Genomic DNA, 13,500 nt, shown 5'->3' on the forward strand with positions numbered 1-13,500 from the left:
TCCTGCTCATGGGGCTTCACAATATAGCTGGGAAAAATGTCACTGACTACATGGTACTGCTCCAAAAAACTGAGTTGAAAACCACAGCAGCAATAACAGTTAATCAAATAATGAACAATGAACTATACTTTTCTATAGTTCATTATTTTGAACTACAGAATTATGGGATTTTGATACCTACTGCTTAAGTAAGTTACATAAATTTTGTACATACTGCTAACATATACCCCCTTGATAATTATCCTTGAATTAAAAATATTATGCCCTCAAAGTCTGCATAGAGATCTGCATAAATTTAACTTAAGGGCAGGTTTCTACGAATTTGTAGGGCTAATCAAACGAAAGAGACTTTCAGACTAAGAGAATATAATTTACTAATTTACTTTCCCTGCTCTCAGTTGGGGTTCAGTTTAATGCATGTGACAAGATCACACAGAGGGTTAAAAAAATCAAACAAAAAACAACCAACCAACCAACAAAACCCTACTCAAAAACAGCTTCATCAGTATGAAGAAATACACAAGTGGTGGGCATCAGGGAAGGTGGGAAGGTTGCAAAGGAGCTGGCAAGTTACTGGGGATGTCTGCTGTTAGCACTGAGACCAAAGGTAGGAGATGGATATCGGAAATAAAACTGAAATTATAGAGTAACTCATGGAGACTTATAATCACCAATTTTAATTTGGGAAGGATCTTTACTGGTGAATTTTAAAAAGCCAAAAAGGAGGATCACTTTTTCTGAGTTATTTCCTATGACCATCCTTTTGAAAATTTGAAATTAAACTGGAAGGCAATGGTCATTGTATCTGGACACATTAGTGCAGCTATTAAAGGACTAATGGCCCATATTTAAGACTCCTTCCTCAGACTCTCTGCTCCCAACCTATGTCTCAGTTGGCTTTCTATTCTAAAGGAGTGTGGAAAGAGAGGGAGAGGTAGGAGCCCAAATTCAATTATGTTCGTTTTATATCTTTTCCTCAGCTGTGAAGGGACATTTACTAGAAAAAGATCAGAGTAATTAGAAAGGAAGTAAAATTGATTTTTAAAAAATGGAAACTGCATGACTTAATGGGAAGAGACAGACCAAGCCACTTGCCTGGATCTCAGTCTCAGTTTTACCATCTGTAAAATGTCCATAGTGTCTCTTCATAGTGTTGCTTGTAGGGATTAAAGAAGGAACATATGGAAAGTGCTTAATAGTATTTTGCATGTATTTTGCTCAACAGGTGGTACCTATTATTATTATATCTTTTATTATTCCTTATTATCCCCGAGTTGTGTTTTGAAACTAGGATCACAAAAATTTGAGAGATTCCAATTGGAAAGATTCAAGTGCTGCTTAGTCACCAAAAGAGCAATTTATATGACACTCCAGCTGGTTATCCATGAAAGCAATCACCTTCAAAAAACATCTTTGTTTGGGTCATTCCTCATCGACTGTGTGATATTCTTTGTAATATCACCTTAGCCCTTTAGTATATACTTCAACACTTATAGCACATCTTTTCTAATTTTCTTTTGACTCAAGTTTTAAATGTTAATTTAATACTATTTTTGTCCTGAAAGACTGTAGTTTTCAAAATGGATCTAGAAGTTACCTTCATGATTAAAAAGATATTTAGAATTTTTCTCAGAATTCTTGTCTTAGAATGTATATGTCTTTCCTTTTTAATGCTTCAAAGTGATAATAGCTTTTCATAAATCCACGAACATTATAAAAATCTACCACCACCAACAAAAAAGTATGTGTCAATATTTCTTATTTTAAATAGGGGATTTAAAAAATAATTTCATTAACAGTAAAGATATAAGAAAATCTACAGAGAACTGACACAATAATTGGTCTGTTTTTTCCCCCTCAGAGGGTTTTATTGCCCTATTATGAGATAATTCACTTAGAACATAATTATTATAAATATTGGGAACATCACTATCTGGTCAATACAGCATGAAAATAACAAATGGTAATACTACTCTCTGTTAAGTCTTATACTCACAATAAATTGATAGCAATAAGAATTATTATTATTATAAGTTAAAAAACCCTGAAGTTCAAAGAGGCTAATTATAGATCCAAGTTGCATTATCTAGAACACAGTTGGTCTGGGATTTAAATCTATGTCAGCATGCTCTTGATGTATCAGAAAATGACACCTTATAAGTAATTTGAGTTGTCCAAGGACCCAGGCTGTGGCCAATCTCTATGGTGTACCTATTTCTACTTTAGTGTAGAAGGGATATGGAGAAGCATCTGAATTTGGATGCATTTACTAGAGGTGAATACATGCCTATCAATTAAAAGAAAGATTACTGACAGAAGTCAACCTGGGGAATGAAGAATATGTTTCACTCTCTTTTTGTTATCTTTCTTAATTCTTTCTTGAAAAACCATTTCCAGTGACATGAGAATTAATCTCTGTATTATCTGAGCTGCTGGTTTATAAAAGATTACATTTGAAATCAAGTGGTATTTAATGGAACACGAAAAATAAACAAAAATGGAAAAAAATAGAACAGATCATTAGGGCATATGGTCCAACATTGAAATATAGACTAAGTGAGTAATGGTTAAATATGGACTTATTTCTATTTATAAAATATAATAGTTATAGATGTGGTCCTTATCCATGAAAATGGTTATCATAAGTCCAGTATCTAGTGAAAGATCTCAAGCAGCCCGTTAACATTTAATAATAATAATAATGTTATAAAACTAGTTGGTTAGATAAAGTATATCCTATTCATGATTCTTTGAAATTACAGGTTTATATAATTTAAAAAAGTTACATGATGAAAGGAAAATCCTACTTTAAATAGCTAAATCAGATACTATTGACATTCCCAAGTGAATATATATTAGATTATTAAACAGATTAACCAATTCCAACTTGATGTCCTATATTTTTAAGGCAAGTGAAATTTTATAGTTCATTTGGTCTTGTGAGAATGAAGCCTCAGACTATCACAGGAACTCTTTATTAGCACTGCATATGGATTGAGAGTTTTCAACTTTTTAATACATGTAGATAATCAATACTTAGAGATTGATTTTTAGATATTGGGATGATAATACCTACTGGTGTAGTTCCAAGTAAAGAAGCAAGACTAGTCAAATCCCCAGGAACCATGGGCAGTGGCTGGTTCTTTCTCAAAACAAAGGCAAGCTTTGCATAAGAAAGGAAATTCACAAAATATGGTTAAAAATTTTAAAAGCCAGCTAAGCAAAGATAAGCTGCTTACACTGGAAGTTGCCCAGACCAAACGGTTTTGTCTGAGGAGAAATAGCTACTGTTTTCTCCTTTATTCATAGAAAACTTTTTTGGCAGATCCTGAATCTCCCCACTCCTCACCTTGCCCTGTGTACCGCTCTCTACTTTTCCTGACAGCCTCTTAGTGGGCAACTCTATTCTGCCTACCCACCCCAGGCACACGGTGGCGGGGACATGGGCAGCAGGAACCTTGTGTCCTCACGCTGTTTGCTACATCCTCTAGCTGATTTGGGTTATTAGTCTTTCCACCCCTCCCCTCTACCTTGACTATCCTGTTCACTACAGAGAATTTAAATCCCATATAACAAATTCAAAGAATGACTCAGGGTTTCTCATTTTTCATAGTCATTTTTAGAGAAATTGGATGAGTGACAGCAGAATCAAAATTTCCTGAGATAAGCAGAAAATTGACCAAATTAAAACAATTTTCCTAAAATGATTGAAATAACTTTTAGCCTGCTTGAAAATTCTAGGTCAATCTAGAAATTGGGATGGTGAAAGGAAAACAGGTTTAAATCTTATCAGCAGTGGCAACTTCCCATATGTGATCTGTGATTTTCAGGTAATGAAAAGACTAGATATACCTTCACGTTGTGAAAAACAGTTCTGAGAGGAGAAGGAAGGTATGCAACTTAAAGAGATCTGCTAAATTAACAGGGAGACCATAACCAGGACAAAGATGACCTTTTCGCATCTTATGACACTTTTAACAATCATGTACCACAGGGACAGCAGAACTCTGCGGGGACTTGCTGTTCCTAAGATATGCCTCGCAGGCCACAGTTTGAATCAAGGTACCACATTCCCAGTGCATCGCACTATCAATGCTTCCCACCGTAGTGACAGTCCATGTGTCATGATCTTACCAGTGACAGTGTCATTGAGTGGCTTATCCCAGTCCAAGATGACAAAGGAGGGACACCCTTCCACAGTGACAACAGTGAGGTTGGTAGGTGGGTTCTGCGGTGGGCTGGTGGCATTCCCTTCTGTGGCCTCTTCTTTGGGGAATCGCTTGACAGAGTCAGTGATGGAGCAGGGCCTGTTGTCAGGCTTTTGGATATACCTCACGTGAGGACCTAAGACAGAGAGGACATTGAGCATTATTTTTTTTTTTTGAGCTTGGAAAAAAGGTGGAGGTGAACTCATAAATAAAATTATCTGTTTGAGGACATTTGATCTCATACTATAAGCAGATGGATGAAAGCAATGATGTGGATGGTTTGAATTTGTGAAAATCCAGAACCCTATCTTTGGGATACATGATATGGATGTTATTGTTGATTTACTTTTCTAAATATGTTTAGTTTATGCTAATATCCAAAAGTAATTTGGTCCCCCTGAGTGTGGTTTAAACTGCATAATTTATGGAGCGTTGGAAACAGTGCTCAAAAGGGTCTTGTCTCAGTACTGGGGAATGATTAACTTTACACTAAACACAGTTCTGGTCCCACCTAATAAATCTTAAAAGCCTGACTCAAAAGGATCAAGTGGTTTCAAGTTATTTAAACTGCATCCCAGAATAAAATACAAGAATATTTTAGGAATAAAAATATTCCCAACTGGATAAAATAAACAGGAAGATATTACCCATAATGAGGAGAAAAATAAATCATTTGAAGCCAACCTGAAACTTGGATAGCTGTAACAATCATCAGACAAGGACAGTAAAACAGTTATCATCACTAATCCACATGGTCGAGAGTTAAGAAATGGGAGCTATAAAAAAGACCCAAAGTAATTTCTAGAGATCTTTAAAGGAGGCAGCCAAGAAAAGACATGTTATACATAGAACAACAAAGAAGGATTATGGCAGATTTCTCATCGGAAAGAATGCAAGTGAGAAGGCAGTAGAGCAATGTATTTCTCTACTAAAAACCAAAAAGCAAAACAAAAAACCTTATCATCTAGAATGCTATAACTGGTGAAAATATCTTTAAAAAAAACAAAAGCAAAAGGACAAAAAAAAAAAACAAGATACTTTTTAGACATACAAAATCTGAAAGAATTCATGACCAGCAGACCCACTCTACAAGAAAGATTCAAGAAAGTCCTTCAGGTGGAAGGAAAATGATGCTGGATGGATATATAGCACTTGAAACAGTAACTACATAGGTAAATATACACAGTATTTTTCTTATTAAATTCTCTATGAAAGACAATTTGTTGTTTAAACAAAAATATTAACAATTTAATGTGATGTATATAACATGTGAAAGTAAACTATAACGACAATAGCCCAAAGGCCAGGAGGAGAGAAAAGCTGCTATACTAACGTAAAGTTCTTACACTATTTGTGAAGTTGTAGGATATCACTGGAAGATACTGTGGTAAGTTAGAGACACATTCTATAAACCTCAAAGCAATCACTAAAATAACAAAACAAAAAAGTTATAGGAGTAGGACAACAAAAAAAGATAAAATGGAATCATAAAAATACTCAGTCCAAAAGAAGGCTAAAGAAAAAGGAATGAGGGAACAAAGAATAGACGGGACAAATAAAACATAAATAGCAAGATGATGATAGACTTAAACCTAACCGTATCATTCGTCATGTTAAATGTAAGGTTCTAAACACCCAAAATAAAATGCAGAGATTGTCAGACTGGGTGAAAAAGCAAGATCCAACTATATGATACCTATAGGGACAACATTTTAAACAAACAGACTAACAGGTTAAGAGTAAAAGGATGAAAAGAAGAGATACCATGATAACACTTATCAAAAGAAAGCTTGAGTGGATATATAAATATCAACAAATTAGATTTTAGAGCAAAGAAAATTACCATAAACAAAAAAAGGTCACTTCATAATAATAAAGGACCAATTCCTCAGGAGTTTATTACAATCCTAAGTAATTTAGGTCTATATCTAAATACAGACCTTTAATATACATGTAGCAAAAAATGGTAGAACTGTTAAATAGAAATAAATCCACAATTAGAGCTAGAGATTTCAGTACCCTTCTCTCATTAATTGACAGAACAGTAGACAGAAAATCGCTAAGGATATAAAAGAATTGCACAATACAACCAAGTAAACTGACCTAATTGACATTTTTATAGAACACTTGTTATGGACTGAATTGTGTTTCCCTAAAACTCCTATGGTGATGCCCTAATTTCCAATGTGAGAAACCAAAGATACCTTGATCTCAGACTTCTGTCTCCAGAACTGTGAGAAAATAAATTTCTGTTGTTTAAGCCACCAAGTCTGTAGTATTTTGTTATGGCAGCCCTAGCAAACCAATACAACATTTCACTTAAGAACAGCAGAATACACATTCTTTTCAAGTACACAGAGAACATATACCAAGATAGACTATATTCTGGGCCTTAAAAAATGTCTCAATAAATGTAAAAGGGTTCAAGTAATACAGAGTAACTGACAACAATGGAGTTAAATTAGAAATCAGTAACAAAACGATTTCTAGAAAATCTTGAAATATTTGGAAATTAAATAACATACTTCTAATAAGTCAAAGAAGAAACCAAAAGGGAAATTAAAAAGTATTTTGAACAGAGTACAAATGGAAACACAACATATCAAAAATTTTTGGATGCTGCTTAAATAATATCTAGGGGAAATTTTGTAGCACTAAATTCCATATCTGAAAAGAAGAGAGGGCTCAAAATCAATGAGCTCATCTTCTACCTTAAGAAATTAGAATGGAAGAGCAAATGAAACTCAGATTAAGCAGAAAAAGGAAACAATAAAGATCAGAGTAAAAAATAAATGAAATAGAAAACAGAAAAATAACAGACAAAATCAATGAAAAAAAGTTGATCTTTTCAGAAGATCAAAAGAATTGATAAACCTACAGCCTGACTGGTTAGGCAAAAGAGAAAAAAAAGACACACATTGTCAATAAAAGGAATGAGAGAGGTGACATCACTACAAATTATACAGATATCAAAGTAAGAAGAGAATATGAATAACATTATGCTAATAAACTTGACAATTTAGAGGATATGGACCAATAACTTGAAAGACAAAAATTACCAAAGTTCACTATGGAAAAAAATATTCTAAATAGTCCTATACCTATTAAAGAAAGTGAGTAACATGTAAAACCCTTCTCACAAGGAGAATATCAGGCTCAGATGGCTTTACTGGTAAATACTAACAAATATTTAGGGAAGAAGCAACACCAGTTCTAAACTCTTTCAGAAAATTGAAGAAAAATTCAGCATCATTTTGATACTAAAACTTGACTTAGACATTACAGGAAAACTACAGACCAATGTCCCTCACTGAACATAATTCTAAACAAAATTTTAGCAAATTAAATCCAACAATATATTAAAATGAGAATGCACTATAACCAAGTGGAATTTGCCACTGGAATGCAAAGGTAGCCTACAACTCAAGAACAATTACTTTATCACATTAACACACTAAAAAAGGAAAACCACATAAACATCTCAATAAAGTCAGAAAAATTATTAGACATAATCTAGCATTCATTTCTGATAATGACTCTCACCAAAGCAGGAATAGAAGAAAACTTTTTCAACACAGTGAAGGGCATCTATGAAAAACCTACAGGAAGCACCATACTTAATGGTGAAAGGCTGAATGCTTTTCCCATAATATAAGGAACAAGAAAAAGATACCTATCCTCACTATTTCTATTCAGTATTTCACTAGAGGTTCTAGCCAGTACAGAAAGGCAAGAAAAAAAGATACTTAAGTTGGAAAGGAGGAAGTAAAACTTGCCCCTCAGATGATGTGATTCTGTAGGTAGAAAATCCAGTGTATCTACAAAAAGACTACAGAGGTTTGCAAGGTTGCAGAATACAAGCTCATTGAACGAAAAACAATTGTTTTCCTATATACTAGCAATGAACAATTAGAAACTGAAATAAAAAATGCTACTTTTATGGTTTTCTTTACATGGAAAACTACAAAACATTGGTGAGAGAAATGAAGAACACCTAAATAAATGGTGAGATATACCATGTTCATAGGTAATAAGGCTTAATACTGTACAGCTGTCAATGTTTCCCAGTTGACCTACAGATTCAATGCAATTCTAATAAAAATATAAACAGGCTATTTTTTTTAGACATTGAGAAACTCATTCTAAAATTCAGATGGAAATATAAAAGGACCTAGAGTCACCAAAACAACTTTTAAAAAATAAGAACAATGTTGGAAGACTAACATAACCTGATCACAGTGCTTATTATAAAACCAGTGATCAAGACACTGTGGTACTGATGGAAAGGTAGATAAATAGATCACTGGAACAGACTAGAAAACCCCAAAATAGTTCCACATATATATGGACAATTGATTTTTGACAAAGGTGCAAATTAAATTCAGTGGAGAAACAACAGTTTTTTCAAAAAATAATGCTGGAACGATTTGGATATCCATAAGTGAGAAAATAAATGCATTCATACTTTGGGTCATATAGAAAATTTGACTCAATACAGATCATAGACCTAAATGTAAAAGTAGAAGACTTCTAGAAGGAAACAGAGGAGGTCTTTGTGACCTTTGATTAGTCAAAGACTTCTTAAATATAACATAAAAGATACAATCTATATATAAAAAACCAAATTGATAAACTGAGCTTCATTAAAATTAAAAAAGAGAAGCCAAACACTGGGAGAAAATACACACTGCAAAGTGTGTATCTGAAAAAGGTCTTCAATCCAGAAAATATGAACACTCTTAAAACTCAATAATAAAAAAATAAGCAACTCCATAAAAAATAGACAAAAAAAATTGAACAGACACATCAAAAAAGATATACAGATGGCAAATAAGGACATGAAAGGATGTTCAGCATCCTTAGTCATTAGGGATATGCAAAATAAAATCACAATCAGATACTACTACACCTTTACTAAAATGGCTGAAATTAAAAAGACTGACCATAGCAAGTGTTGGCAAAGATGTGGAGGAGCTGGAACTCTCATATACTGTTGGCACAAAGGTAAAACAGTACAACTGCTGTGGAAAACAGTTTGGCAGTTCCTTAAAATGTTAAATGTCCATTTATATACAATCTAGCCATTCTCCTTGTTGGAATTTGTCCAAAAGGAATGACAGCATATGTCTACACAAAGACTTGTACATGAATGGTCATAGCAGCTTTATTAGAACAACCCAAATGTCGTGAACAGTTTTAATAAATTAGTATATATCCATATAATAGAATACTAGTCAGTAATAAAAAGGAATAAACTACTGATACATTTAGCAACATGGATGAATCTCCAAATAATTATGTTGAGTGAAAGAAATCACACACAAAAAGTTCATACTGTATTTTTTTCATTTATGTAAAATTTCCGAAAATGCATACTAATCTATAATATAGTTACCTAGGGACTAGAGGTTGGGTGGGAGGAGAGAGGAGGAGGGATTATAAAGGTACATGATGAAACTTTTGGAGGTGGTGCATGTATTCATTACCTTGATTGTGATGATATTTCATGGGTATATACATATGTTGAAATTTATCAAATTTTATACTTCAGAAAAACATATCACAAAAGGAAATACTGGGTTCTACATCATATAATCTCTCTTTTACTGTGGTAGATTAGATTACTGTTCAAAAACATTCTCTAACATTCTCTAACAAACTCCGCACTCCCCATGCAGGGGGCCTGGGTTTGATCCTTGGTCAGGGAACTAGATCCCACATGCTGCAACTAAGAGATTACATGCTGCAACTAAAAAGATCCTGCATGCTGCAATGAAGATCCTGCAAGCGGCAACGAAGATTCAACGTGCTGCAACTAAGACCCGGTGCAGCCAAACAAATAAATAAATATTTCAAAAACATTCTCTATATCCATGGAAGGAGTATACTTCCCCAATCTTTGTTATGAGCTTGGCTATGTGACTTTCTTTAGCCATTGAATATTGGCAGGTATAACACAAGAAGGAGCTTGAAATGTGGTCACGTTTTTGGACTCCCCCTCTCTTCACTTTGTACTGTCATGAGAATAGCTTCTCTTGGGTCACTGTTAGTCCTTCATCCTGGGCACCAAAATAAACAGATGTGGAGCAGACCTGAGCCCAACCTATAAGAGGCCCAGCTGTACCTGTTGCTAGAAGTAGAACCACCCAGCCAAACACATGGTAGATCAGCTGACCTCCAGGCAATTTGTAGACACATGAGAAATAAATCCTTTTTAGAGTATGCTACTAAGATTTTGTGGTTGTTTATTACACAGCAACAGCTGACTGATACACCCACCAAAGATAGCTTTGTTAAAATGGAGATTTGGAGCCAGTCATACATACCTTTGAATCTGGGCTTCCCAAGAGGATCAGTTTCTCTTGTTGGACTTGAGCTAAAGTCAGTCATATTACCTGAGAATGGAAGATACAATGAAAAAGTAATAAAACTATAAATATTTAATACATATGCCTCCTAGTCAATTCCTTGCAATTTGATTTCAATTATTATTAGTATTACTATACATATTATCCACACTAAAAGGCCTTTAATTGTGTCCTGCTGGTGCCCTTCAGTGTAATAAATAATGATTCAAAGATTACAACCAAGTAGCTAATACTCATTAATAAATTAAGATATGCGTAATTAGTAATGACATGCGATTTAGTAAGAAGCACTGGGTAATCTAGATCTTTTTAGGAAGACTTTCCTAAAGATCTTGGGAACTTCATTCTATGTCTGCAAAGGGAAGGAGCACATTCTATAATAAAACATTAGAAATAAGTATAATTTTTAAATTAAAAAATTCATAGCAATCATAAAATTGAGTAAAATAGATGATCCAGAACTGGGACTCTTTTCTCCCTAGTTTGAAATCCTTTAGTACTTCATAGCTAAGCATCCAGTGGGCAGTGACTGATATACTAACCAAGATCTTCTCCTGAGGCAGGAGCTGTTGGTTGCTTTTTATCTGTCTCTGTTCTCTCCAAGGGGGCTTCAGTAGGTCTGAGTGTTGCCCTCAAGGGTGGGGAAGTTACTCGGCCTGATGAAATGATTCCTGTAATATAGAGCCAAAGGATTCAGGCTTTATAGAGAGCCCTGCTGAGTTCCCCATTTATTTACTCAATAAATAGTTATTAGCGCTTACCATGTGGCTTGGCACTATATGCCAGGATTAGAGGGAAAATAAGACCTGGTGTCCTTGATCGGGAGAGATGTGTGAGCCAAATTATACTGAAGCATTATAGATATTGTGAAAGCATGGGATAAGGTCTCAGAGAGGACAAGTCTACAGGGAAAGATGATGAGTGTTGGGTGGGAGGAGGGCAGGAATGCCTTCCCAGAGGATGTACCAATAAAGAGGAGGAGTGATCAGTAGGTAAGCCTGAGAGCTGTATTCTAGTCAGAGGCTGCAGGAAGAACCAGGTCAGGGAAGCATGAAATCACGTGGCGTGTTGAATTTGAAGGGGTGAGAGCCAAGAGTGCCAGGAGCAGTGAGAGCAGAGTACGGAGGGGGCGGGAAGGCAGTTCATGAAGGGCCTTGCATACCATGGATTTAGATATTATTTTTAGGTGATAAGGACCCATTAAAAGATTTTCACTAGGGAAGTAACATGATCAGATGAGGAGAGGGTGAACAGTTAAGTTGCAAGGCTGGTGGCAGAGAGAGAAATCAAGAGACTAAAGCAGTTGCGTAGGCAAGGGCAGAGAAGGTGAACAATGTAAGAAGCAGTGAGACTGGATGGAAGGGGTTTTACATGAGAAATGTCAAGGGGATGGAGTGGCCTCACTGCAGATTAACTGGCAGGCATGGGAGATGGCTGGGGGGGAAGAAGAAGAAGTTTCTAAGGTAATGTCTGTGACTCTGGCCTGTAGCTAGAACAGTGTCACTCTGAGATGCTATATTCAACAATGTCTCCTCCACTCTAAAAACACCTATAGGTCTCCCAAACAGGATGCATCCCAAGGTCTAGGCAAGTATGGGTAGAATAGAGTGGAGGCTAGGTTAGGTTTTATATTCCTCCTGGGAAAAGGAATCATTCTCAGACAATAGAGAGTCAAGGGGTACAAGACTGACCCAAGGACTGTGGCCCAGCACAGAATCACGGATGAGCCATTCAGATGGGCTGCTGGTCCAGCCCCTGCAGACTTATGCTCCTGGTCCTGGTGGGAGTAGGCCCCAATGAGAGGGTGAGTGAAAACCATGAGACACTGCACTGCAGCCCAAAGGAGCTTTTTAGAGGGTGCAGAGCAGCACTCATCCTGGCAAGGAGAGCGGGACTGAGAGGCCTCGGTAGATCTGGAGATAGGGGACAGGTGGAGATGCCTCGTAGTAGCCTAAGACTGTTCTCAGAGGCACATGTGCAAGAAGGCTTGTGTTCAGAGGACTCCCAGAACATTGAGTTGATTTCCTGAATTCCGTATGCACTTTCTGTGATGGTCATCAGGCCAAATCTGTATAACTGACCTCATTTGTGTTTGGCTCTTCAGTGTAGTCATTTCTTTTGAGTTAGAGGTGGAAAGCACGGGGCAGGGAGGGCACCAGAGTTAATCTCAGAAGTGGGATGTGTTTATACCATCCCACAGGCTGGGTGAGTTATACCAAAGCTACACTTATTGATGGCAGTGAGCAAGGTTTCATATGGCAGGAGCCAAGGCCGTGGAGGTGCAACTGAAGACACACAGCCAGCCTTGTAGGGGAGCTCTGTGGTGGGTGGTTCCCCTGACTCTTCCATGGGGGAAACTGAGGCATCACTTTCAGTCTGAACTAAAAGCTACAGAAGCTCAAGTCACAGCTGCCCCAGGTTACAATTAATGAGGAAAACCTGGTCTCCTCACTGGGGCCATGTCCCTAGGCCTGGACCCAGGAAGGCACCATCAGCATGGATGAGAGGCTGATTCCTCTTTCAGCTGATGGGAAAAACAATCTAGAGGCCACTGTCCCCTTGCTACATCATGAAAGCTTCTCCATCACCACACCCTCCTTCATCCTGTGAAAAGAGTGACAGCCATTCTCTTTCTCAGAAATCCTTATCAGTTTCATCTTTCACAGCTGTCCTTAACACTGTTATCCTGATTATGACTACAGAATATTTAGGAAGTAGAGATGAAGGAAGTGGGAGGAAGAATGGGAACATGATCTGATCTGCTGGCAGGTCCGCTGGAAGAAACTTTAAGAAAAGTGAGATGAATCTTTGCTCTGAACTAGGTTCACTGATTCTTAATTTCACTCACATATTCACTCAATGATTACTGGATTCACTCAATGAGCACTGGATTTGGTTCTGGGAATTCAGAGAAAATGTCATCT

General features: G+C 36.4%; 1 protein-coding gene across 1 annotated transcript in view; it reads right to left on the minus strand.

The window, feature by feature from the left end:
- The window catches only part of ABI3BP (ABI family member 3 binding protein), a 261,606-nt gene that overhangs the window by 26,587 nt on the left and 221,519 nt on the right, over window positions 1–13,500 (minus strand). The window contains exons 59-61 of the mRNA XM_089910463.1: window positions 11,119–11,247; window positions 10,535–10,603; window positions 4,135–4,344 (exon numbers count right to left, since the gene is read on the minus strand). Of these exons, the coding sequence (XP_089766589.1) occupies window positions 4,135–4,344; window positions 10,535–10,603; window positions 11,119–11,247 (408 nt within the window). The remainder of the gene's footprint in view (window positions 1–4,134; window positions 4,345–10,534; window positions 10,604–11,118; window positions 11,248–13,500) is intronic.

The sequence above is a fragment of the Delphinapterus leucas genome, chromosome 4 (assembly GCF_059928025.1).
Source record: "Delphinapterus leucas isolate spDelLeu-1000000601 "Yukka" chromosome 4, BTC_Dleu_Yukka2, whole genome shotgun sequence".
Taxonomy (NCBI): domain Eukaryota; kingdom Metazoa; phylum Chordata; class Mammalia; order Artiodactyla; family Monodontidae; genus Delphinapterus; species Delphinapterus leucas.